Source organism: Archocentrus centrarchus, chromosome 3 (genome assembly GCF_007364275.1).
Source record: "Archocentrus centrarchus isolate MPI-CPG fArcCen1 chromosome 3, fArcCen1, whole genome shotgun sequence".
In the NCBI taxonomy this organism is placed as follows: Eukaryota; Metazoa; Chordata; class Actinopteri; order Cichliformes; family Cichlidae; genus Archocentrus; species Archocentrus centrarchus.
Window position 1 is genome coordinate 36,110,474 of NC_044348.1, and position 24,779 is coordinate 36,135,252.

The following is a 24,779-nucleotide window of genomic DNA, read 5'->3' on the forward strand; positions in this document are numbered from 1 at the left end:
GGCCTGTTTCCATACACGTTCTCTGGCTCATGTGAGTTGAGCGCTGCACTGCTTTTGGGTTCTTGTGTCAGTTCATTTACCTTTGTCTCCACGGTTGCTGCATAGACTGTCTTAACTGGCTCGAGGTGTCCAATCACCTTACGGCTCTCCAAGTAGGTGGTGTGGCTTGTTGTGTTAGTCACTGGGATGGGCACATATGGCACTTTTCTATCTGGGATTTGCAGAAGTACCTCATGATAAATTATGCCCTCTGGTGGTGGGTCTGGCATATCTGGTGAGAAGAGCATGTGTTGACCTCTGGCTTGTGGACTAACATGTGCCCGCAGGTAGACTACTGTGACTTGCTTAGCTGGTAAGGGCACTCTCTTGACTCCTGTACGTACCACACCAGTCTCTGAATCTTTGCTGCTGTTCTGTACCAGCTTGACCATGTTGTGCGCCGTTTTCACAGTTATTTCAAAGGCTTTACTCACTTTGTGTGCAAGCTGTTTCCTTCCATCTTTTGTACTTCCATCTTTCTTGTTGACAATAGCCTCTATAACATTATAGCCAATGATGGGGTCACTGGCTACAGCTGGGTCACTTGATACTAATATCGGGACTTGTAGATTATTTACTTGGGAAGAGTCATTGTCTAGTCTGAAACTGACTTCTATCCAGCCAATGTAGGGGATGGGCGTGTCATTAGCGGCAAAAACTGTCAGCGTCTCATCCTCTAACAGTTCTGAAATGGGCCGAATAACTGTGTGGGGAAGATTGTTTCGCCGCCAGGTGTCATTCACTATGCTGGACTGTGCACCTGTATCCCACAATGCTTTGACTGAATGATTGTCCATGAAACAGTTCACCATGCATCTTCTTCCTACCAGACTCACCAAACGTGACTGACGTCGGGGGGGAAGGTAGTGAACTTCAGTTACTGCTGATGAGGCACTAGGTGTCTCCTTCGGGGCTGGTGCTGGTCTCGACTGTTTGTTTTGGGACACATGGTTTTGGACTACTGATGGTCCCATCTCAGCAGTCCCTCTCCGTTTCCCGACGGCTGTCTTGGTGTTCGGCATCCACGAGAGTAGTGGCCCTCTTGCCCACATTTGAAACAGTGCAAACAGTTTTCTCCTTTTCCTTCTTCTCTGCATTTTCTACAGCCTCTCTCTCGCTGTTTTGGTTGCATAGGGCGTGAACTGGTTTCCAGAGCAGCCGCAAACATCTGTTTCATTTCTTTGCGCAGCTCTTCTATAATCTGTTGTGTGTTCGGGCTGTCCGATTTAGTCTCTTTCCCTTTAACTGTCTTCACAGCCACTGCAGTAAGAGAATCTTTGGGCACGGTGGAGCTCTGAGTGGACGTCGGAGTGACCTGGCATTCTGTTTGGAGCTCTTGCACCTTGGGAATCTTGGCTGCAGTTGACCTTTTACGTTTCTGAAGTCTTTCACCTTCCAACTTTGAAGCTTCATTGACTCTCTCTATCAGTTCTTCATCTGTTATGCTTATGTTGTGAAGAAGAGGAAGTAACTGATACTTTATTGAATCACTGAGCAACCCGGTTTCAATAGAACGTAGAAACTTGCGCTGGATGGTGGCTCTGCTGTACAGTTCATCAGTCTCTTCGTTTGCTACCTTCCATAACAGTTTATCTTTTAGCTCAATGGCACGAAATACAAAATTTAGGGCAGTTTCTCTGGGCTCTTGGGAGATGTTGAGGAGCTGATGGTAAAGTTCTGTGGGACTGTCTACCTTGTAGTGACCCTTTAATATAGTGAGCATTTTACTGAGGGTCAGCTCACACTTTATCTCCAGCATATCTCTTAGAGGCATTCCTGGGGTAATAGCCCTGATTACTGCTTCAACTACTTCAGCCTCTGAGTGTCCTCTCTCAACCCCCATTTCAATTTGGCGGACTAAGCTGAGATAGGATAATTTATCCCTCTGTCCCTGCTCTCCAATCTGTCCACAGATTTTAAACTCCCTCCTCAAGGTTACCTCTTGCAGAGTTCGTGTTGGCTCTGGCTGGGTTTTGGGTGGAGAATCTGTAGTCTTCAGTGGAGTGGCGCACAGCCTGACATTCTCAGGGTCTTTCTTTGGCACAGACTCCTCTGATAGGGGTTTCTCAGATGACTGACACTCATTTCCACTTAAAATCTGGATGTATGTGGCTATGTCTGTGTAGAACTGTTCCACTTCATCCACTTCTTGAGCTTCCTCAATCTCATCAAACATGCCTTCTGCCATCTTGATGAGTGTCCTCTTGGTTTGGCTGGGAAGGCCTCCGCTGTCTAAGCCGGAACATTTCAATCGCCTGCAGACGTCCACGAGAGGCTCTCTCTCCAGCTGCCACAAAGCTGCACTCACTTGGTCTCGCAGAGGTTGCACCTTTTCCATCTTTGACTGATTGAGGGAGGTTCGTCTCTTGGGAAGGAGGGGCGGCTGGTGGTGTTGTGACTCACTAGCGCCACCTCCTGGCTGGCTCGCCAAAATATGTAGCACAGACGGAAATGATGGGCCTAGTCAGATCCCGTGCAACATATTTATTTTTTTCCAGACACTGTGGAAATACAGAGAAAGGTTTACTCTCGGAGCGCACTCGGTGTAAAGTCTGCCATTACAACTGACTAGCCTTCTTCTTCTGCTGTCAGCTTCTTATACATAACATGTTACAGTAATACTGTTAAACACAAACCATATTACTTCTGGACAGTCTCTCTGATCACCATACTGGTGTATCTGTAGCCACAGTTTTACACATAACTTTATAAATTCACATAATAAACAAATTCTTTTAAGAACTCAAAACACACTGTTATATTGTATTAACTCTTCTTAAAACAAACTTCAGGCATGTTAAACTTTAGCAAACACAAACAAAATATAAATCCTTGCTTTAAAACACATAACAAGCATATAGAGTCCATAGACTTTAATCACGACTCAGTAACTGGGTCTGTACTACTACACAGCCCCCACTTGGTGCTTTAGCTTAGCTTTACACTTAGCTCTGATGTCATCTCATTATCCTGACACACTCACTCTGTCCAATATACTCTTCGCCAGCCACTCATGCTTCTGTGCTAGACATCTGCTTCCTTTGACAGTTTACTCTCATCATTTTAGCTTTCACAAACAAACACTCGTCTGATTAATCGCCGCGGTCGCCACGGACGCGCATCCGCCATTTTACAATAACAGTGTGGCGATTTGATCCTACCAGACACAAACCTTAAGATCTACTCTTTAGCTCGATCTCTTTGACACTACTGGGCATTTATGATCTATTGCTACTGTTGTCTATCATTTAAGTGTTGTTTACAACCAGCTTACCTGTGGAAATACAGAGAAAGGTTTACTCTTGGAGCGCACTCAGTGTAAAGTCTGCCATTACAACTGACTAGCCTTCTTCTTCTGGCCGTCAGCTGCTAATGCGTTAGGCACCAAGCACCCCCTGCTGGCGGAACTACATATCAACCCAAAACACACATTTAGATGATTTGACAGTAACAAAAAGAGCAATAGTATTTGTCCCAAGCAAATGTGTCCTTTTTATAGAGTAAAAATTAAATGGGGGGCATCTATTTCTCTACCTCCATCTACACCCAGGTGCCACATTAACACGACTGCAGCAGAACACATGTGACTGAAAATAAAGAAAAATTAATGTAACAGACTCGTCTTTGGACAGTGGAGGAGGGAAACAAGAGGTCCTGGAGAAAATCCACTCAAGAGAACGTGAAGAACCTCCTGAGCAACCCAGCAGGCTCGATCCCAAAGGCACCCGAGTACCCCACCTGTGCCCATCAAACCTTAAAGCTCCTTATGACACCTGGGCTATTTTCACCTGTTTACAAAGTACAAAGTACTGCCTAACTTTGGAATATTTCATTTAACTTATTTTTTTATGTAGAATGTTTACATTTCCTCTTTCATATTGATATTTTCATTGAGCATCTGTAACAAAATAATTTTTTCCTGGGATTAATAAAGTATTCTGATTCTGATTATAACCACTGCACCACCGTGCTGCTCAAACTCAACACGCAACCCTGAAAGAGGTGCAAAAGAATCTAAGCTGAGATCTTGGTGTCTGTGAGGAGTATAAGACCCAAACTGAATTAGAGAGGAAGGACACCTCTAAGGCTGTGTGGAGAGGTGACATAAAAGAGGATGTTTTCAGCTAAGATGCACAAAGTTATGTTTGTATTTTAAACAAAGGCACCAACACCTTCAAAAACCACGAAGCACGGTGGAGGTAGAGTCATGCTTCTGTGGCTGCTCTGCTTCCTCAGGCTCTCACATTACAATCAGAGAGGGAAAAAAGAATTTGGGACTGTATGAAGTAATTTTACAGCAGGATGTGGGGGCAGCAGTCTATGACCCGAAGTTTTGGGGAAGTTGGGTGATTCAACAAGTAAAAGAAGACTCAAAGGAAATCAATGGCAAGCAGAAATACTGATGCACTCTTTTAGGATGATCAGTCAAAATTTCCTCATCACTAAATGAACAGGAAATGTCTGTTTCTGATGATCGCGGTCACTAAATGTATGAGTTCACTTACTTTTTCCATCCTCAGAGATTCTCAGTCTGTTTGTTCAACAAAGATATTAAAAGGTCAGCTGTTCTGGTCTTTGATGTGTTTGTGTATAACAGAGACGAGGATCAGATCGCAGTTTATGAGCAATGTGTGCAGAAATCTCTATCATGAGCATTTTCTTTTACCTTTAATGTGATAACATGAACATTATTGGATATTAGAAGGTCTGCAACCACCTGTTATCTTCATCGTCAGCACATCTGATTGTCTATTTAATCCTAAGGGGCCCACATTCATTACTCGGCCCCTAAGGAGGTCAGTGTGGCCCTGCCTGATGTCTGTATGGGACAAACTCTGCAAATGGATTAAAGAGCTGTTTAGTACTGCTGTATTTGCCTGGGGTGGAGCATTGCACAGTTTAATCAGCTGATGATGACATCAGTCTGGTGTGACTGAAGCAGTCAGCTGACTCAGAGTCTCATCAGTTTTAACGTGGATATTTACAGACTGCAGGTTAGATATTGCCACCCTCCTAAAATGATCGAGAAAACACACACACACACACACACACACACACACACACACACACACACACACACACACACACACACACACACACACACACACACACACACAAACAAAACAGAACCAAACTTTGAAAATATGATGACTTAGTCAAAAATTAAAATTTTATAAAAAATTACTCAGGCCATAATTTTAAGAGGGTGACAGTATGTTCACATCACGATGCATTTATTTGCAGCAGGAAAAGTTAAGGTGTTATTCTCAGAATTATGGATGGCTTCAATGTGCAGATCAACACCAAACTCTCTTCTTCTTTGCAGCTAATGTAGATGAAGAGTGAAGCTTTCTGGATGTTTTCAATCCAGTTTATGTTGCACCAATTGTCAACAACAGTTTCCTCATGGTGATTGTTACTGTATGGTAAAAACCCTGCAATATTAGAGGGAGAACCCAGCAATCAGATGATTCCCCTGTGAATAGCAATTGGTGACAGTGGGAAAGAAAAAATCCCTTTTAACAGGAAGAAACCTCCAAGAAAATGAGACTCAGGGAGGGGCAGTCTGAGATAGGAGGACAAAAGGTTTCTCACAGTGTTACAGGAGGCCAAGGTGATGCTGCCCAGAGTCCGTGTGTGGTTAGAAACCAGGTTTCTAGGCTTTTAGGGCCAAATACAATAACCTCAGTTTGTCCAGACTCAGAGAAGAAAATTAGAGGCCATCCAGGCCTTTATGTCCTAAGACATGGCTGCAGTGTAACTGATTTGCGTCATCTGGTATCATAGAGAAATTCATTGTAGGGCTTTATCTTCCTATATAAAGCACCTTCACGTGTCTGTTGTTGTGAACAGATGCTATACAAATAAAAGTGAATATAACTGGATATCATCTGCATAGAAAACAAATGCAGCATTTTCTAATATTACCTAAGTGCATAAGCGGTCTGAATGAATGAATAACGTTTGGAAGATATCTAATATTTTTCTCTTCTGTTTATTCACAGTATAAAACACAATACCAGCAAATAGTCACAGCCCAACCCACCAGATCAGCTCACTGATAACTGCTGTGTACAACATGATGTCAGCAAGGAGGTGTGTTTGTTTTATTCACCTCCACAGTTGCAAGAACTGACATGTGTGTGACGAAGAGTCCTCGTTTCCACAGATACGTCCACTGACATCTGATGGACGTGGGAAACGTGCCTGCTGATAAGTTTCAGTTTTTTAGTCATCAGCTCTTCTCATGAACTCTGACTCACATCATCATCACAGGAGGATGTCTCACACACACACACACACACACACACACACACACACACACACACACACACACACACACACACACACACACACACACACAGGTTTGTCTGCCACTCTCACAGTGCTTCAAAGTTCGGTCCCAAAGAGCTGCCCCCCCTCCCGGGTTTATTATGGTGCTGCCAGCATAAACAGAGTGTAATGGATCAGCTGTCAGGTGAGTCCTACAAAAGGTCAGGTCTGCAGGGCATCACCAGCTCACAAAAATGTCACTTCAGAATTTCCCTCTTTATGAAACTGTCCTCACTTCCTCGTTCATTTCAGACTTCCTGAAAAGCTCCCTGTTTTCCACAGAAGCTTTGTTTCTGTATCTCTGTGAGGACCTTTGTCAGCATGATAAAGTCTCAGGACCTGAAGTGCTAACAGCTGTTTAAAGGCTGCAGGTCAGGGGTCATCAACTACATCTGTCCGAGGGCTGGAATTATCTCTGCAGTGTGAGGGCCAGATGCTCTCATAAACTAAAATAAAATTAATATTGTATCCTAAGTAATATATTTTAATTTGATATATCAATTTTCCTTTCAAATTTATACTGTTTTTAATGATGTGATGTGCAAATCTTGCACTCATATGTTCTTCTCTGTTATGTTCATGGTTGTTATGGAGACACTGCAGTTGTGCTCATTATAGATATGATGACCAGGGAAACAATAAACTGTTACATGAGAGCAACGAGTTTGTCTCTGCACCAGTAATTTACCTACTTTTAATTAATATTTTGTTTGGAGGCAAAAACAGCAAAATCTTCAGTCGGTCCTCTGATCAGTGTGAATGAAGGCAAAAGGCCCAAATATCAGACTATGACAAAAAGATGTCGACATAGATTCACACAGTACAACCGCAATGGCACAAAATGGCAGCACATTTATGTTAACAAGAACAGAATGGTAGATACTGGGCCGCGGGGTTTGTGACAGCCGAGGGACGGACACACGGGGGGCTGTGACTGCATGCGGGTGCACGCTGAGTCAGTCTCTGGCGGGCCGGATGTGGCCCATGGGCTGCCAGTTGACGTTTACTGCTGCAGAGTGTCAAAATGTCCTCACAGAGCGGAAATGTCCTCTCAGCAGCAGGTTTGAACCAAAGACACGTCCAAACAAACACATTCAGACATCACTGTGCCCTCTCCTGGTCTCACTGTGACTCACCAAGACTTTCTGAATGCTGTAACGTCACTTACAGTCGGAGTGCTGCAGAGTGATGAAGGTAGTGAGAAATCACTTCCTACCATCCTGAGGATGGGGCAACAGTTTTATTACAGGAATTTACAAACACCCATCGATCCTTCACCACAGCAGCTCACAGCAGGCACAGGAGACTGAGAAGCTTCATGTTCCACACTGATGTGATCAGACACAGAGGTGGAGACATGCTGACTGTGAAGGATGATCTCAGCACAGGAGGAAAAGTTTCAGTTCTCTCACACTGCAGCCAGATTAACTACTGAGCTGGAGAGAAGAACCTGTGAAGGTTCGGCGAGCACCTGGATCCAGTTTGTGTAAAAAAATACAACAAGAAATAAAAACCCCAAAGGTTTTGTCCTGGATGGAGGCGGGGCTGAGAACACTTCCTGTCAGGAGGGGGCCTGAATGGCCACAGTCATCGTGGCCCACTACAGCCTGATACAGAAACTGCTTTGGTCTCTAGAGCTAATTTCCCCCTTCATAACAGCTGGCGGAGGATGCATTTATAACTCATCTGTTTAAACTGGGTTAAGGCTTAAAGTTTGACACAGCTGGCTGTAGCTCTTAGCTGTCTGCTCAGCTTCACCCCGAACTGGACCTCTAGACTGTGTTTGTGCTGTTGGAGCCTTTTGGCTCATTTTTAATGCAATTATCTGACCAGTAATATGGCTGCTGTGGCTTCATTGGACTAACAGACCGTCCAAGAGGGTGGAGCTCCAGCAGAGGATTTTATTGGATGTTACTGATTGGCAGGTCTGTGTGTGTGAGATGCTTAATTTAGGTAAAGGTTTCAGCCTGGCCACTCATCTATCAGATCATCAAGAAAACTATTTGGAGAAAAAAAATCATTCATTTATTTAGAAAACATTTTAAAGTTTCCTTCCTTCATCATCATCATTCCTTTTGTGTATTTGTGTATTTGTGTATTTGTCATGTTCAGCAATGGAAACTGCCCAAAAGTCCTTTTAGAAGCAATTCTCATCACTTGGCATCCATCTTGAAACGTCTCCAGGCACTTATTTGGACACTTATTGTGAAGGTATCAAAATGATCTTTAATTTTAAGGCTCATTGGGACATAAAACTGCATGTGTACAATCATCAGTCAAATCTGATTAAAAAGATGCTTAAAAAGTCTGCTGACCTAAAAAAAGGATTATAAAGCTTTTTTCCCCTTTGAAAGTGAAACCATGTTTGCTGAAACTCGGGTTTAAATTCTCTGATCATCTCTGACTGTCTGAACTTGGTTTTTCTTCCGTAGGTCTGTTTAGATTCACTGAGTCGCTGATGTTACTCCACATGTGACACATTATCTTTTTTTGAATCTCTCAAATTCAAATTCAACCTCACTTCCAAAGAGGCCGAATCAGAGATTTGGACATTGTGATGTCATGAGTTTTAGGGATCTGATTGGCAGATGTAGTTTTCAGATTTTGGTTTTACATGACAAAAACACGTGCAGCAGGACGGGGCTTTTAGTCTTTCACGTTTAATCCTGCTGCTGATCTGATCCTCGTTTTCGTCCTCTCACACCCCCTCCCACTCTGCATCCATTATCCCTCCATCTCCGTCATCCTCTTGGGCAATGGAGGTGAAGGCTCCTCCTCTTCTTCCTTCTCCTCTACCTGTGTGTCTTCACATGTATGAACAAGTGGAGGTGAGGTGTTTGAACTCAGCTTCTTGCTGACTTGAGCATAAACTGAATTCCCATCGTGGTTGAAAAAATCCTCCTGAGCAGCATCACACTCTCTGGTTGGCCTGCGATTGGCTGGCGGTGGTGGCGATGACATGTCACCACTGGTGCCATCTCCTCCGATGCTGTGGTAGATGTGGTCGGAGTTCAAATCTGTGAACAGATAGATAGGAACTAATGATCAGTTCATGGTTATCAAAAAAATATATGTATATTTTCAGCCTGCTGTCTTTCTTTTTTCTGTTGTTCTCATTTCCTTTCTGCATCATTTCACCTTCAGCCACAGAAAACTGTCAATAACAGAGAACTAGAACCTTGGCTCTGTGGCGCCACCAGGTGGCTCCTCCAGGGTGTGAACTGGCCTGAGGGTTCCTCTTCAGGACGTGACTCTGAACACACAAACAGAGGCATCATGGAAATGTAGCAATCAGATTTCTTCACCATCATTTCACAAAGTTTCTTCAGTGCTCTCACGAAATTAAAGATCAGGAGTTAAAAAACTGATTTCAGGCTGAAACCAGAAAACGATGAAGCAGAAAAACAAAAGCATCCTGTTTCTGAGCTATTAGTGAACCTCATGTTCTCAGTTATTTCTGTCCATGCAGAACATTTATTAACAAACATATTTATTTATATTCATTTCAGTGTTTCATACTTTTAGTTCCATGTGTGATTGTGCTGTCAGGTTTTGAGTGTCAGGACATTAGGAACCACAGAGAAAAGATGGTGAGGACGTGCAGATGTACAAAGTGACTATTATCACTTTTTTAAACTACACATAATGGTTTTTATCTAATGTTGACTTCCTGTGGCCACTGGGTGACTAAATATTGGCATGTAGACTTTGGCTGTCATCAAAGGTGAAGTTTGGGACAGACTGAAAAATATCAATTTGAGTTATTACAGTTTGATGTGCTGTGGTGAAACGCTCTTTAACGAAAACTCCAAACCTTTGTAATTTAATTAGTAATTTAATTTTTATGGCCTCTGCCTTTAGACTGAACTGAGTAAAGATTCTGTCAATCTCATTTAATCTGTGGGAGAACTTTGTTAAAGTAAAGACTCTACAATAACACAGAGAAACCCACCAATCAGACAACCCCCTAGGAGCAAGGCTACAGTGGGAAGGAAAAACTCCCTTTAACAGGAAGAAACCTCCATCAGAACCAGGCTCAGGGAGGGAGAGGGGGGGGGGGGTCATCTGCAGTGACTGCGGTGAAGGGAAAGAGAAGAGAGCATCTTAAATTCAAAATGGCTGACTTCCTGTTGGGTTTAGGACACGGGTCGGCAACCCGCGGCTCATTCAGGCTTAATCTGCAGCTCTGTGCCGCTCGCGGAAGTAAATTATAAGTATCCAATTGAAGTGCATTTTATTTTTGTCAGTTCGGTTTTTGTTGTAGTTTTAAATTGGAACATTATTGTGATCTTGAAATATTAAAATAAAAATAATTTTATCTAGTTATTTTAATTTCTCAATATATGCGTCACTCGCGGTAGCGGCTGCCGGTATTTGCGGCTCTCACTGTTTTGTTTTCCGTGGAAACCGGGTTCAAATGGCTCTTTCCGTATTACAGGCTGCCGACCCCTGGTTCAGGGTGTGGCTCCCTGAGGCTTTTTCATGCATTTCGGGAGGCTACTAAATTTAACATGTGTAGATGAAACGTAGCTCTGCTGCTTCATTGAAATATTGTAGATTGTTTGATTCGATTCTCCTGGTGTGTTTTTTGGTCTTTTGTGAGTTTCTTTCTGATCCCTCCTGAGGCCAAAGCTGCCTCCTCCTTCTTGTTTTTTTAGTTAACTGAACTAAACTGATCAGAGAGACTGACCTTGCTTGGTATGTGGTGCCCCCAAGTGGCTTCTCCAGGGAGTGAACTGGACGGGGTTTTCTTCATTAGGATGAAACTCTAAACACACACACACAGGAAATTCTGAAACAGGGGTCATCTGATTTCGCTGTGGTTACATCTTAAAGCTGCTTTGACTTTTTCTGCAGTCCTGCTGTGTTTGTGATGTTAGAAATCTGGACTATAAATCCTGCACACTGTGAAGGATCCTCAGAGTGAACTGAACCACAGATCTCTGTACAACGGCTCATTCTGTGACCGGGCCTCCTGTTATGATTCTGAGGGTGAGGAACTGCTCTCATCATCGCTTCAATCAGACTTGAATGACTATTTTCCAGGATGGTTGCATCTCCAGCTCAGGAAACAGTTATTTCATCTCCGACCTTTACGCTCGGCTCAGATTCAGAGGTTTTACTCACCTCCCTCTGAAAGACATTTTTCTGAAATGTACTTTTTGGAGGTTTTGTGACGATTTCCTCCTTGGTCCTGACCTCTGAACTGTCTTTACATGTGATTTGGTGCTGCATAAATAAAACTGCAGTACACAGGCCTCAAAATGTGATGAAACAACTTAATTTAAACTTAATTCAGTAAACTGAAAGTCTGCTCACGTTTCTCATCATTCTGGATCTCATCAGTTGTTGGGTTTTCTCTCGCTTCCTCCAGCTTCACCTGTCAATTAACATGACACGTTAATGACACGTTAATGACACATTAATGACACATTAATGACACGTTAATGACACGTTAATGACACATTAATGACACGTTAATGACACGTTAATGACATGTTAATGACACGTTAATGACACATTAATGACACGTTAATGACATGTTAATGACATGTCCTGTCCGAGGTTTCAGGTTGTTAAACTCCTCCTTTTCTCACCACACTGATGAGGGTCGATGGGCTTCTGTGCACCTCTGGATCCCGAAGCTCAAACGAATGTCTAAGAAAACAACAGATCAAGTCAACTTAATTTATAAAACATTTTCATCCAAGTCCAGATCATGTTTAATGATTCACTGATAATATTAAATATTATTGGATTAGTTAAGATGAATTATTGATTCTGGTCTTTATTGATTTCTTTATTATGAGTTTAACAATCTTCATTCTGAGCTTTTACTTAAACAATGTTTTTGTTGCTTTTTCTTTATTCAGTTTCAGCTCTGTTTGCCGATGTTTTTATTAGTTTCAGTGATCTGTTCTATATGCTGCTTTCTCACTTTATGTTGAAATTGTGGTGTTCAGATGATGAGAGTGACGCAAATGTCTTTAGCCCCTCGATAAGCTTTTAAAGTTTCTCCCTGTGGCACAAACAGCCCGTGTTGGGGCTCAGTGATGTAGAAAGCCAGCTGACCTGCCACAGTCGCTGCAGAGAGCTGTGAGGAAGATGGAGAGGAGGAGGAGGAGGATGAAGAAACTAACGACTCCTGATGACAGGAGCCACGACCCGGTGACCTCTGCTCCGACTGCCGCCATGATCCCTGAAAGGAAACGCTGATGAGCGAATGTGTGGAGGCGCACTGGGAGTAGAAACTGGGGTTTCAGGAAGAGTTAAAAGGGATGAGCTGCTTCTCAAAGTTCATGAAGATCCTTAACAGGTGTATATTTTTAGGATGGTACATCGTTGAACCCTCCTGAAGAACTGTGCTCCTAACTACAATCCTTTATTTTCTACCACCGAGTTCTCAACGTGCTTATGTGTAACTCTTCCATTATTTCTCCAGCAGCAGGGAAGGAATCATGCAGAAATCATCCTACCAAGGAAACATCCTTAATTTTAAGATCTTATTTCCACCTTTTGAGGCTTGGCAGTTTGGTAAGACCTGAGAACACTGATTATCTCCTAGCAGCAGCACACAGCATGGTTTGGATTTATGGGACTGGCTGATGAGAAGTCAATTGTTGAAGTTCTTCAACAATTGCAGGTTTGAAGCCGTTCATGTGACAGAAGATCTCTGAAACAGCTGGGTGGTGCTGTGGCAGGAAGAGGCTGCTGGAGGCTCTTCAGCATGAGACCGATAAAGGCATCATTCAACCTTAATGATGTTTTATGGGGCATAGAGGTGCAGTATCGATGCACACCCTTTGCCTTTTATGCTCAGCTGCTGCCATCTTGGACTGTCAAACATACAAAGCAGGTTCTGTATCAGCCGTAAACATGTTTATTTCTGCTGGGCAGTTTTAACATGGGAGTCTGTGGGGACTGACTCACTGTGGCACCTCTGCTAGACTGCAGAGGAACTGCAGTTTTTGGTACTTGTACATATCCAAATATACCCTAGAGCAGGGATCCTCACATCCAGGCCTTGAGGGCCAGTGTCCTGCAGCTTTTAGATGTGTCTCTGCTTCAACACACCTGAGTCAAATATAGAAGTCATTAGCAGGACTCTGGAGAACTTGACTGCATACTGAGGCGATAATTCAGCCATTTGATTCAGGTGTGTTGGATCAGGGACACATCTAAAAGCTGCAGGACACCGGACCTCGAGGCCTGATTTGAGGATCCCTGCCGTAGGGTGAACTTTTTAAGAATAATTTTGAGTCTGTCTTCAGGAGAATATCACATATAATAACATCTGTTTGGTTTCAGTTTCTGTGCAGATCCAGAGTGAAGAGGAAGCAAGAATTCAAACACAGAAATTTGTTGGCAAAGAATTCGAATAACTGTCAGATGTAAATTAACCTCAGTTTCTCAGGTCTAATGATTGGCAGGGGTCAAAGGTCAGAATCTCTTCCTGCGTGATCAAACCAATAAAGGTCTGAAATATGAAAGAACTGGACTGCAGAAACTCCTCCAGATCGGTTTCATATCAGAGGAATGTTTTAAATGTGCTGTTTAAACATAACTGAGCAAATATGAGCTCACATGTACTGTACAACACAAATACAAGCTAATGGTGCTAAAGCCTTGAGTCATGAACACTCAAAGGAAAGAGAACGTGGATCAAACATGACGCTGTGTGTGCTTTAAGGCCGGTCCGTTTTTCAGGTGTTTATCTCACCTGAATCGGCAGTTTAATCATCCTGATCGACTCCTGTTAGACAAACACAGGAAGCAGAGAGCAGGAGGCGTGTCATAGTGGGAAGGAGTTCATGTCTAAGAAAGTTCAGATTCGAAAAAGCTGCATTTAAGTCTGTTATTCTCACTGTGATGGAGGAAACGGGGAAATCAACATCTCTTCACCTCGGTGATTAATTTGCTTTACCTCAGTCTGAGTGATAAAACATCAGTTAGCTGCTTCAGCAGGTGGGGGTTGGTCTGTGCCTTATTTTATGTAAGGAACTTGCTGTTGTCTTCACTGCCAGAGCATCAGAAAAGTGACTCTGTCAGTCAAACAAAAGGATCCTAAATCCTCCAGTGCTGTGACTCAAACATGCTTCAGCCTAACATGAACACACAGCAGGCACATGCAATCCATCAGGCTTAAACTGGAACTGTGTGAGAATAACGCTGCTGATGGAGGCAAATGATGCAAAGAAACAGGAATCATCACCAGTGCGTCTGACGGTCAGAGCTGTGGTTACAGGTCTGCCTACAGCACGCACTGTTTTCTTTGAGATTCCTTTATGCTTCTTGAGTTGTTTGGAGACGGACTGCCATGATGAACAAGACGACCACGTTTATGTTAGTTTTCAAGCCACAGTCCCAGCCAGTCACCTGATCTCAGGGTCAGCCCACATCAGGTGACAGCTCAGAAACCCTTCTCCACGTCCTGAAAGGTGAGCTATTCAAGCTGCTTCATCCTGCCTTCCCACTGGTTCTGCACATCTGCAAGCCACTTTGTAACCCACCCAAGCTCCTCTCTTTTTCTGACCTGCTGCCACTGATGCCTCCACTGCGCTGTACGGGGGGAGGTGGTGGTGCTGCTTCTCCCCTCGCCTCTGTATTTCCATGCATGAGGACACAGGGGTCCCAGAACAAATGCAAAAAGGTCTTGAATAATCAGGCCCCATCTTATCTCAGAGACCTCATAGTCCCGTATCACCCCAACAGAGCACTTCTCTCTCAGACTGCTGGCTTACTTGTGGTTCCTAGGATACTTAAGAGTAGAATGGGAGGCAGAGCCTTCAGCTTTCAGGCCCCTCTTCTGTGGAACCAGCTCCCAGCTTGGATTCAGGAGACAGACACCCTCTCTATTTTTAAGATTAGGCTTAAAACTTTCCTTTATGATAAAGCTTATAGTTAGGGCTGGATCAGGTGACCCCGAACCCTCCCTTAGTTATGCTGCTATAGGCCTAGGCTGCTGGGGGGTTCCCATGATGCACTGAGTGTTTCTTTTCATTCACCTCTTTTTACACTGTTTATACTCCACTCTGCATTTAATCATTAATTATTATTAATCTCTGGCTCTCTTCCACAGCATGTATTTTTCTCTCCCCTCAGCTCCAACCCGTCTCAGCAGATGACCCCCCCCTTCCTGAGCCTGGTTCTGCTGGAGGTTTCTTCCTGTTAAAGGGAGTTTTTCCTTCCCACTGTCACCAAGTGCTGCTCATAGGGGGTCGTTTTGACTGTTGGGTTTTCTCTGTATTATTGTGGGGTCTTTATTTTACAATATAAAGCACCTTGAGGTGACTGTTTGTTGTGATTTGGTTCTATATAAATAAATTGAATTGAAAATGAGTCAAATAAATAAAAACAGCTGTGAAGAGATTATATCAAAAGAGGAAGAGAGATACTAACTAGTTCCAACAAAGTGCAAAACAGTAACACTGTATTAATAAACAAAAATAAAATGCATCCTCAACAGAAAATGCCTCTCTTCATGGCAGCACAGAGACGCAAACCACTAAAGAGAGTCAAAAACCCCAAATCCAGCTCTTTGTTTGAGGGTGGGGTCTGCAGCTGGGGGCCTCCTGTCTCATAATCTGTCTCTGGCTTTCTGGTGTGAGTGCTGCCAGTCTGACAGTTTCCTGGTCTGATTACAAACAAATAACTTCATCTTCAGATATCACAAAGATGTTTCCAGCCCTGCAGGCCCATCTTTCAAAACTCTGCACTTCACATTGGAAATATGATTTGTGAAAACATTCATAGTTGACCAAAATATAAAAGTCTAACTCTACTGGAATGCACTACATGCAAATACACATTTAAAAGTGATATTACGAGAACAGGTTGCATGTTAAACATGTGAAAATCACTGTGTGTGTGACAGGAACACACACTGACACTATCACACACCACAGTTTGTCAGAGGAGCAGAAGTCCTGTCAGATTACCTCAGATACGAAACTTGGTATTATACGTAAACAAACTCTATAGCTCTCTGCATATACTGATACCATATTATTTGAAAATTCCTATACATTTATTTCCTTCAGCGCTGACACATGACTGTACCTCATTTAACACACATAGACTCTCTTCATGAGGTTCAGCTGTTTGTACATTTATGACTGTTAAATAACTGCAAGCAGCTGAAGGACAGAGCAGCTCTAAGTGTTCCAGCCTTCAGTTTGCTTTCGTAAAATGAAGAAGCAGCAGTGTGGACGTACCTGTGTGCAGACGGCTGTGCTCCCGTTCAGAGGTGCTGTGAGGACGTTTACTCATTGACAGACTGAACAAACACTGAGCTGCTCTGCTGTGGGAGCTGCTTAAAGACACGCTGAACAAACTGCACAGGACTTCAGGCGTGTCCCACAGCCGCTCTCATTAGATCTGCAGCCACACTTATTCAACATGCTGCATTCTCCGTTTGGGTAAAGCTAAACTGGTCTGGTTATTAATGTTAATAAGCTATGATCGTGCAAAAATGTGCAGCTGCACTTCCTTTGCAGTCCAGAGTGGTCTTTGTGGCTGATTTCCCCTTCATAACAGCTGTATGGGGAGAGGCTGTTTCTATAAGTCACCTGTTTAAACTGGATTCTTTAAGGCTGTTTGGGGCTGTTTTGAGTGACAGATGATTCCTCCCCAGCTCTAAACTTTCTTCCAAAAACAGTCACATAAAGATGGAGACCATCAAAATATCAAAAATAACTCTTGAGAACATTAGCTCACATATTTGCTCTGTGCAGTTTAGCCTGTGGCAGCTTCACTTCAGCCTTTGGCTTTGTTGTCAGTTTAGAAGATGAAGCCAATCAGGCAGATTTATCTCACTGTTTGAAACCTTTATTTTCATGGTGCTGCACTCTCTTTGTGTTAAACGAAAGCTCAGACAGGCAGCTCTTCACTTTTAGTTTTTCAACACCCTCCATATATGAGCTGATGTATTGCTCTAATGTGTATGAATGGTTGTATCTGCTGCTTCATGAGCATATTTTGATTGATTATGATATTCAGCTGAGAGGATGAAACGGTTCGGCTGTAACCATCAGTGTTAAGCTTTTATTCTGTACTAACGCAGCCGTGGATCATTTTAGAGGGGGTATTGTTTTGGGTTTTTTGTTTTTGTTTTTTGTTTTTTGTTTTTTTAATTAAAAAAAAAAAAAAAGGGGGTTTTGTTTCCTAATTCTGACGTTAAACCCGAGAACGATGTCTTCTCTGATAACAAAACAGAGGGCGTGGGTTACATTTTTGTGGCGGTCTTTCTAACCACACACAGCTGCGACTGATAAGCTCCATGAAGCCCACATCAAACTGAAAGTGCAGCACTGTCAGCAGCTCCACCCGAACTCTAACTGACAATGCTTGACTGGCAGAGCGAGGCCTCTGAGGACTGTTAGCGGGAGATAACTGCAGCAGCCTGCTGCTCAAAGACACTTCAAAATAATTACAATGATATTTCTGTTTAATTTCTATTTAATGATACTCTGTTTAATGTTTGCAGGATGCTTTCAGGCTGCTGTCTGCACATTTTCATCTTTAGCACCTGATTCTGTTCCAATGATTTATTCAAGTTATTTTTAGCTTTGGTTGAATTTGAATCCTTCAGTTTTTATTCCTTTTCTGTGGTGTTAAAGTCCAAAGAAACTCTGTGATTACATCTGCAAAATGCTGGAATTTAAGTCTAATTTCTCATGATGCACTGAGTGTTTCTTTTCATTCACCTCTTTTTACTCTGTTTATCACTCTGTATTTAATCATTAGTTATTATTAAGCTCTGTCTCTCTTCCACAGCATGTCTTTTGTCCTGTCTCTCTCTCCTCACAGCAGATGACTGCCCCTCCCTGAGCCTGGTTATGCTGGAGGTTCTGCTGGAGGGAGTGTTTCCTTCCCGCTGTCGCCAAGTGCTGCTCATAGGGGGGTCATCTGTTGGGTTTTCTCTGTATTATTGTAGGGTCTTTACCTTACAACATAAAGCACCTTGAGGCAACTGTTTGTTGTGATTTTGGCACTATATAAATAAGATTGAATAGAACTGAATTGAGGCAGGGTACACTCTGTACAGGTGGCCATTCAGATGCAGGGCTAACACAGGCTAACCCAAGTTAACCTAACCCCACTTAAATATGATTACAATAATTTAGTTGCAATAAAAAAGATAACTAATGTAAAATATTTTAATTAACAGTACATTTGTTTTCTTCAAACCTTTCTTCAGATGGCAGCCGAAAAAGCAAAAAGCTGCATTTGAGTGTTTTAAAATGAGGAGATCCAAACTTTGATCTTTATTCTGTCTTTGAGATTTTATGTTAAAGGAAAAATATCCAGTATTTTTAACTCTATCTGCTTGCATGTAGTCAACCAAAAAACAGGATGTCACTTAGGCTCTGCGTTATTAAATCATAGGACTGAAAGTGTTTATTCAGACTGATTAAATATCAGTTTTGTTTTTTACTTCCTAATTCTCCGGCGTGGGCACTCCACCCTTTTCCAGCTGTACAGGTACATATAATCAATTCAATTTTATTTATATAGTGCCAAATAACAACAAACAGTCACCCCAAGGTGCTTTATATTGTAAAATAAAGATCCTACAAGAATACAAAGAAAACCCAACATTCAAAACGACCCCCTATGAGCAATCACTTGGTGACAGTGGGAAGGAAACACTCCCTTTTAACAGGAAGAAACCTCCAGCAGAACCAGGCTCAGGGAGGGGGGGTCATCTGCTGAGGGGGGGCTGAGGGGAGAGAGACAGAGCTTAATAATAATTAATGATTATATACAGAGTGGAGTATAAACAAAGTAAATAAGGTGAATGAAAAGAAACAATGCATCATGGGGACCCCTCCAGCAGCCTAGGCCTATAGCAGCATAACTAAGGGAGGGTTCAAGCTCACCAATCCAAGCTAGGAGCTGGTTTCATAGAAGAATATGTCACCTCATATCCACTCACCACCCAAATCATTGAATCCAGGTGTTCCAGTCTCATCCACAGGTGTATAAACCAGCACCTAGGCATGCAGACTGCTTCTACAAACATTAGTGAAAGAATGGGTCGCTCTCAGGAGCTCAGTGAGTTCCAGCATGGTACCGTGATAGGATGATATCTATGCAACAAGTCCAGTCACTACTAAACATTCCACAGTCAGCTGTTAGTGGGATTATAACAAAGTGGAAGCAATTGGGAATGACAGCAACTCAGCCATGAAGTGGTAGGCCACGTAAAATCACAGAGTGGGGTCAGTGGATGCTGAGGGTCATAGTGCACAGAGGGCACCAACTTTCTGCAGAGTCAATCACTACAGACCTCCAACCTTCATGTGGCCTTCAGATCAGATCAAGAACAGTGATAGCTTTATGAATGGGTTTCCATGGCAGCTGCATCCAAGCCTTCCATCACCAAGCTCAATGCAGAGTGTTGATGCAGTGGTGTAAAGCCCACCCCCGGTCTACTGACCGGGGGTGTGCTGGTCAGCAGACCGGGGTGTTTTTCTGTTTTTCAATAGATTTGACTCTGGGTCGTTGACCACCTCCCCCACCCCTCAGCTCCCATCTGCCCCCTTCCCTATGCTGACCCCCCTCTCTCCTGGTGCAATGCCATCATTGCCTGCGCTCTCCTCACCCTCACCCACAGCGGAGCCAGCCCCATCACCCACCCAAACCCAGCCTCACATCCACCTCACATCTGATCAGGTGAGAAGTCAGCTCAGGAAGACGAAGATCAGGAAGGCAGCGGGTCCAGATGGAATCAGCTCCAGACTGCTCAGGGATTGTGCAGACCAGCTCTGTCAGGTGGTCCTGCACATCTTCAACCTGAGCCTGAATCTGGAGAGGGTTCCTGAACTGTGGAAGACTTCCTGCATAGTTCCAGTGCCAAAGATCGCACATCCCAGGGAGTCCAACCACTACAGACCTGTGGCCCTGACTTCTCACCTGATGAAGACCATGGAGAGGCTCATCCTGCACCACCTCCGCCCACTGGTGAGCTCAGCGCTGGACCCCCTGCAGTTCGCCTACCAGCCCAGCATCGGGGTGGACGATGCCGTCATCTACCTGCTGCACAGAACCCTCTCTCACCTAGAGCAGGCAGGGAACACTGTGAGGGTCATGTTCTTTGACTTCTCCAGTGCTTTCAACACCATCCAGCCTGCACTGTTGAGAGGGAAGATGGAGGGAGCCGGAGTGGACAGGCAGCTGACGGCATGGATCATCAACTACCTCACCAACAGACCACAGTATGTGAGGTGCCATGACTGTGTGTCTGATGTAGTAGTCTGCAGCACGGGGGCGCCACAGGGCACTGTCCTCTCACCCTTCCTGTTCAGTCTGTACACCTCAGATTTCAGGTACAATTCAGACCACTGCCACCTACAGAAGTTCTCAGATGATACGGCCATCATCGGATGCGTATCAGATGGGAACGACCAGGAATAGAGGGGGGTCATCAGTGACTTTGTCGGCTGGTGTGAGAACAACGCACTCCAAATCAATGCCAGCAAGACGAAGGAGATGATCATAGACTTCAGGAGGAAGCCACCCCCTACAGCACTGGTGAACATCCAGGGAAAGGACATTGAGACAGTGGTCTCCTACAAGTACCTGGGTGTTCATCTCAATAACAAGCTGGACTGGACTACAAACACAGACGTCCTGTATAAGAAGGGCCAGAGTCGACTCCACCTGCTGAGGAGACTGAGGTCCTTTGGTGTCTGCAGGACTCTGTTAAGGCTAGGCTAATCGTAGATTTGGTAAGATCGTTATTCACGTCGGCAGTAATGACACCCGGTTACGCCAATCGGAGGTCACTAAAATTAATACTGACTCGGTGTGTAACTTTGCAAAAACAATGTTGGACTCTGTAGTTTTCTCTGGGCCCCTCCCCAATCAGACCAGGAGCGACATGTTTAGCCGCATGTTCTCCTTGAATCGCTGGCTGTCTGAGTGGTGTCCAAAAAACGACGTGGGCTTCATAGATAATTGGCAAAGTTTCTGGGGAAAACCTGGTCTTGTTAGGAGAGACGGCATCCATCCCACTTTGGATGGAGCAGCTCTCATTTCTAGAAATATGGCCAAATTTATTAACCCTCCTAAAAACTGACTACCCAGGGTTGAGACCAGGAAGCAGAGCTGCAGTCTTACACGCCTCTCTGCAGCTTCTCTCCTCCTGTCATCCCCCCAAAACCCCATCCCCACAGAGTCGGTGCCTGCTCCCAGACCACCAAAAAACAAAGCTAAAATCAGCAAAAAGCTATTTAAGCATAAAAATTAAAAAAAAAAAAAAATAATACACCTTCATCAACTGCACCAAAAAATAAAACAATTAAATGTGGATTGTTAAACATTAGGTCTCTCTCTTCCAAGTCCCTATTAGTAAATGATTTAATAATTGATCAACGTATTGATTTATTCTGCCTTACAGAAACCTGGTTACAGCAGGATGAATATGTTAGTTTAAATGAATCAACACCCCCGAGTCACAGTAACTGTCAGAATGCTCGAAGCACAGGTCGAGGAGGAGGATTAGCTGCAATCTTCAATTCCAGCTTATTAATTAATCAAAGACCCAGACAAAGTTTTCATTCTTTTGAAAGCCTGACTCTTAGTCTTGTCCATCCTAATTGGGAAAATCAAAAACCTGTTTTATTTGTTATTATCTATCGTCCACCTGGTCCTTACTCAGAGTTTCTGTCTGATTTCTCAGACTTTTTATCTGATTTAGTGCTCAGTTCAGATAAAATAATTATAGTGGGTGATTTTAACATCCATGTAGATGCTGAGAATGACAGCCTCAACACTGCATTTAATCTATTGTTAGATTCAATTGGCTTCTCTCAAAATGTAAAGGAGCCCACCCACCACTTTAATCATACTCTGGATCTTGTCCTAACATATGGCATAGAAACTGAAGACTTAACAGTATTCCCTGAAAGCACCCTCCTGGTTTGTATCATATTTATCTCATAGACTCCAATTTGTTCATGTAAATGGGGAGTCTTCTCCACACACTAAGGTTAATTATGGAGTTCCACAGGGTTCTGTGCTAGGACCAATTTTATTTACATTATACATGCTTCCCTTAGGCAGTATTATTAGAAAGCACTGCATCAATTTTCATTGTTATGCAGATGATACTCAGCTTTACCTATCAATGAAGCCAGATGACACACATCAATTAGTTAAACTGCAGGAATGTCTTAAAGATATTAAGGCCTGGATGACCTCTAATTTCCTGCTTCTAAATTCAGATAAAACTGAAATTCTTGTTCTCGGCCCCACAAATCTTAGAAACATGGTGTCAAACCAGATACTTACTCTGGATGGCATTACTTTGGCCTCCAGTAACACTGTGAGAAATCTTGGAGTCATTTTTGACCAGGATATGTCCTTCAATGATCATTTTAAACAAATATGTAGGACTGATTTTTTGCATTTGCGCAATATTTCTAAAATTAGAAACATCCTTTCTCAGAGTGATGCTGAAAAGCTCATTCATGCATTTATTACTTCTAGGGTGGACTATTGTAATTCATTATTATCAGGCTGTCCTAAAAGCTCCCTGAAAAGCCTTCAGCTGAGCCAAAATGCTGCAGCTAGAGTACTGACAGGGACTAGAAAGAGAGAGCAGATTTCTCCCATATTGGCTTCTCTTCATTGGCTCCCTGTTAAATCTAGAATAGAATTTAAAATTCTTCTCCTCACATACAAGGTCTTGAATAATCAGGCCCCATCTTATCTCAAAGACCTCATAGTCCCATATCACCCCAACAGAGCACTTCTCTCTCAGACTGCTGGCTTACTTGTGGTTCCTAGGATACTTAAGAGTAGAATGGGAGGCAGAGCCTTCAGCTTTCAGGCCCCTCTTCTGTGGAACCAGCTCCCAGCTTGGATTCAGGAGACAGACACCCTCTCTATTTTTAAGATTAGGCTTAAAACGTTCCTTTATGATAAAGCTTATAGTTAGGGCTGGATCAGGTGACCCTGAACCCTCCCTTAGTTATGCTGCTATAGGCCTAGTCTGCTGGGGGGTTCACATAATGCACTGTTTCTTCTCATTCACCTTATTTACTTTGTTTATACTCCACTCTGCATTTAATCATTAATTGATATTAATCTCTGGCTCTCTTCCACAGCATGTCTTTTCTCTCCCCTCAGCCCAACCGGTCGCGGCAGATGACCCCTCCTCCCTGAGCCTGGTTCTGCTGGAGGTTTCTTCCTGTTAAAAGGGAGTTTTTCCTTCCTGCTCTCACCAAATGCTGCTCATAGGGGGTCGTTCTGACTGTTGGGTTTTCTCTGTGTTATTGTAGGGTCTTTACCCACAATACAAAGCGCCTTGAGGCGACAGTTTGTTGTGATTTGGCGCTATATAAATAAAATTGAATTGAATTGAATTGAATTGTTAAAGACTTTTTATGACTCAGTGGTAGCATCTGCCCTTTTCTACGCAGTGGCCTGCTGGGGGGGTGGATGCACCGAAAGGGACAGGAGCAGGATCGACAAACTGGTGCGGAGGTCTAGCTCTGTGTTGGGATGTCCTCTAGAGTCTGTGATGGTGATGGGTGAGAGGAGGATGTTAGCAAAGCTGACATCCATCATGGACCCCCCCATCACCCTCTGCATGAGACCGTGGGTGAACTGAGCAGCTCCTTTAGTCAGAGACTGAAACATCCTCGCTGCAGGAAGGAGCGCTTTCACAGCTCATTCATCCCAACAGTAGTTAGACTGTATAACGCATCATAATGTCTTGAGTCACTTGGACACTTTACCTCCTCTGCCATCACTTTATCCATATAGTCAGATACATTTTATTTATTACACTCACCCATATAATGCATACCGTGTATGCTGTGTACCTTACTGGCTACAAATGTATATAATATTTTGATATCTGTATATAGTGTTTTGACGTGTGTGTATATGTGTGTATATGTAAATGTGGGTATTGACACTGATATATATATTTATGTATATAGTGCTTATGTATATGTGTATAGATTTTTGCTATTTTATTTTATTCTATTCTATTTTAGTTTTTAGTTTAGTTATTTGTTCTTACTCATCCTTTTCATTTTTTCTCTGTATTGGGCTGCTGTAATGCACAAATTTCCCCGTCGTGGGATCATTAAAGTTTTATCTTATCTTATCTTAAGCATGCCGCCACTGGACTCTAGAGCATTTGAGACGTGTTCTCTGGAGGGATCAATCACACTTCTCCATCTGCCAATCTGAGGGAGGAGTCTGGGTTTGGTGGTTATCAGGGGAACGGTACCTGTCTGACTGCATTGTGTAAAGTTTGGTGGAGGGGGGGTTATGGTGTGGAGGTGTTTTTCAGGAGTTGGGCTCGGCCCCTTAGTTCCAGTCAAAGGAACTCTTAATGCTTCAGCATACCAAGACATTTGGGACAATCTGATGCTCCCAACTCTGTG

At 43.3% G+C, this 24,779-nt stretch overlaps 1 protein-coding gene across 1 annotated transcript; it reads right to left on the bottom strand.

Moving 5' to 3' along the window:
* Nucleotides 1-8,428: 8,428 nt before the first annotated feature.
* On the bottom strand, nucleotides 8,429-16,769 carry LOC115777676 (uncharacterized). Its single transcript, XM_030725625.1, has 7 exons — nucleotides 16,587-16,769; nucleotides 12,445-12,571; nucleotides 11,970-12,030; nucleotides 11,692-11,752; nucleotides 11,063-11,140; nucleotides 9,551-9,625; nucleotides 8,429-9,389 (listed from the first exon to the last, which is right to left on the bottom strand). The coding sequence occupies exons 1-7, from the start codon at nucleotides 16,639-16,641 to the stop codon at nucleotides 9,097-9,099; spliced, it is 750 nt and encodes a 249-aa protein (XP_030581485.1). The 5' UTR covers nucleotides 16,642-16,769; the 3' UTR covers nucleotides 8,429-9,096.
* Between the last annotated feature and the right edge of the window lie 8,010 nt (nucleotides 16,770-24,779).

Excerpts from the sequence above, each read along its gene's own strand:
- LOC115777676 (XM_030725625.1), bottom strand. The coding sequence starts at position 16,641 with ATGAGTAAACGTCCTCACAGCACCTCTGAACGGGAGCACAGCCGTCTG. Across the intron at positions 11,141-11,691 it reads GATCCAGAATGATGAGAAAC|AGTTTCATCCTAATGAAGAA; the intron begins GTGAGCAGACTT and ends GTGTGTGTTTAG. Across the intron at positions 9,390-9,550 it reads GGTGGCGCCACAGAGCCAAG|ATTTGAACTCCGACCACATC; the intron begins GTTCTAGTTCTC and ends ATCTGTTCACAG.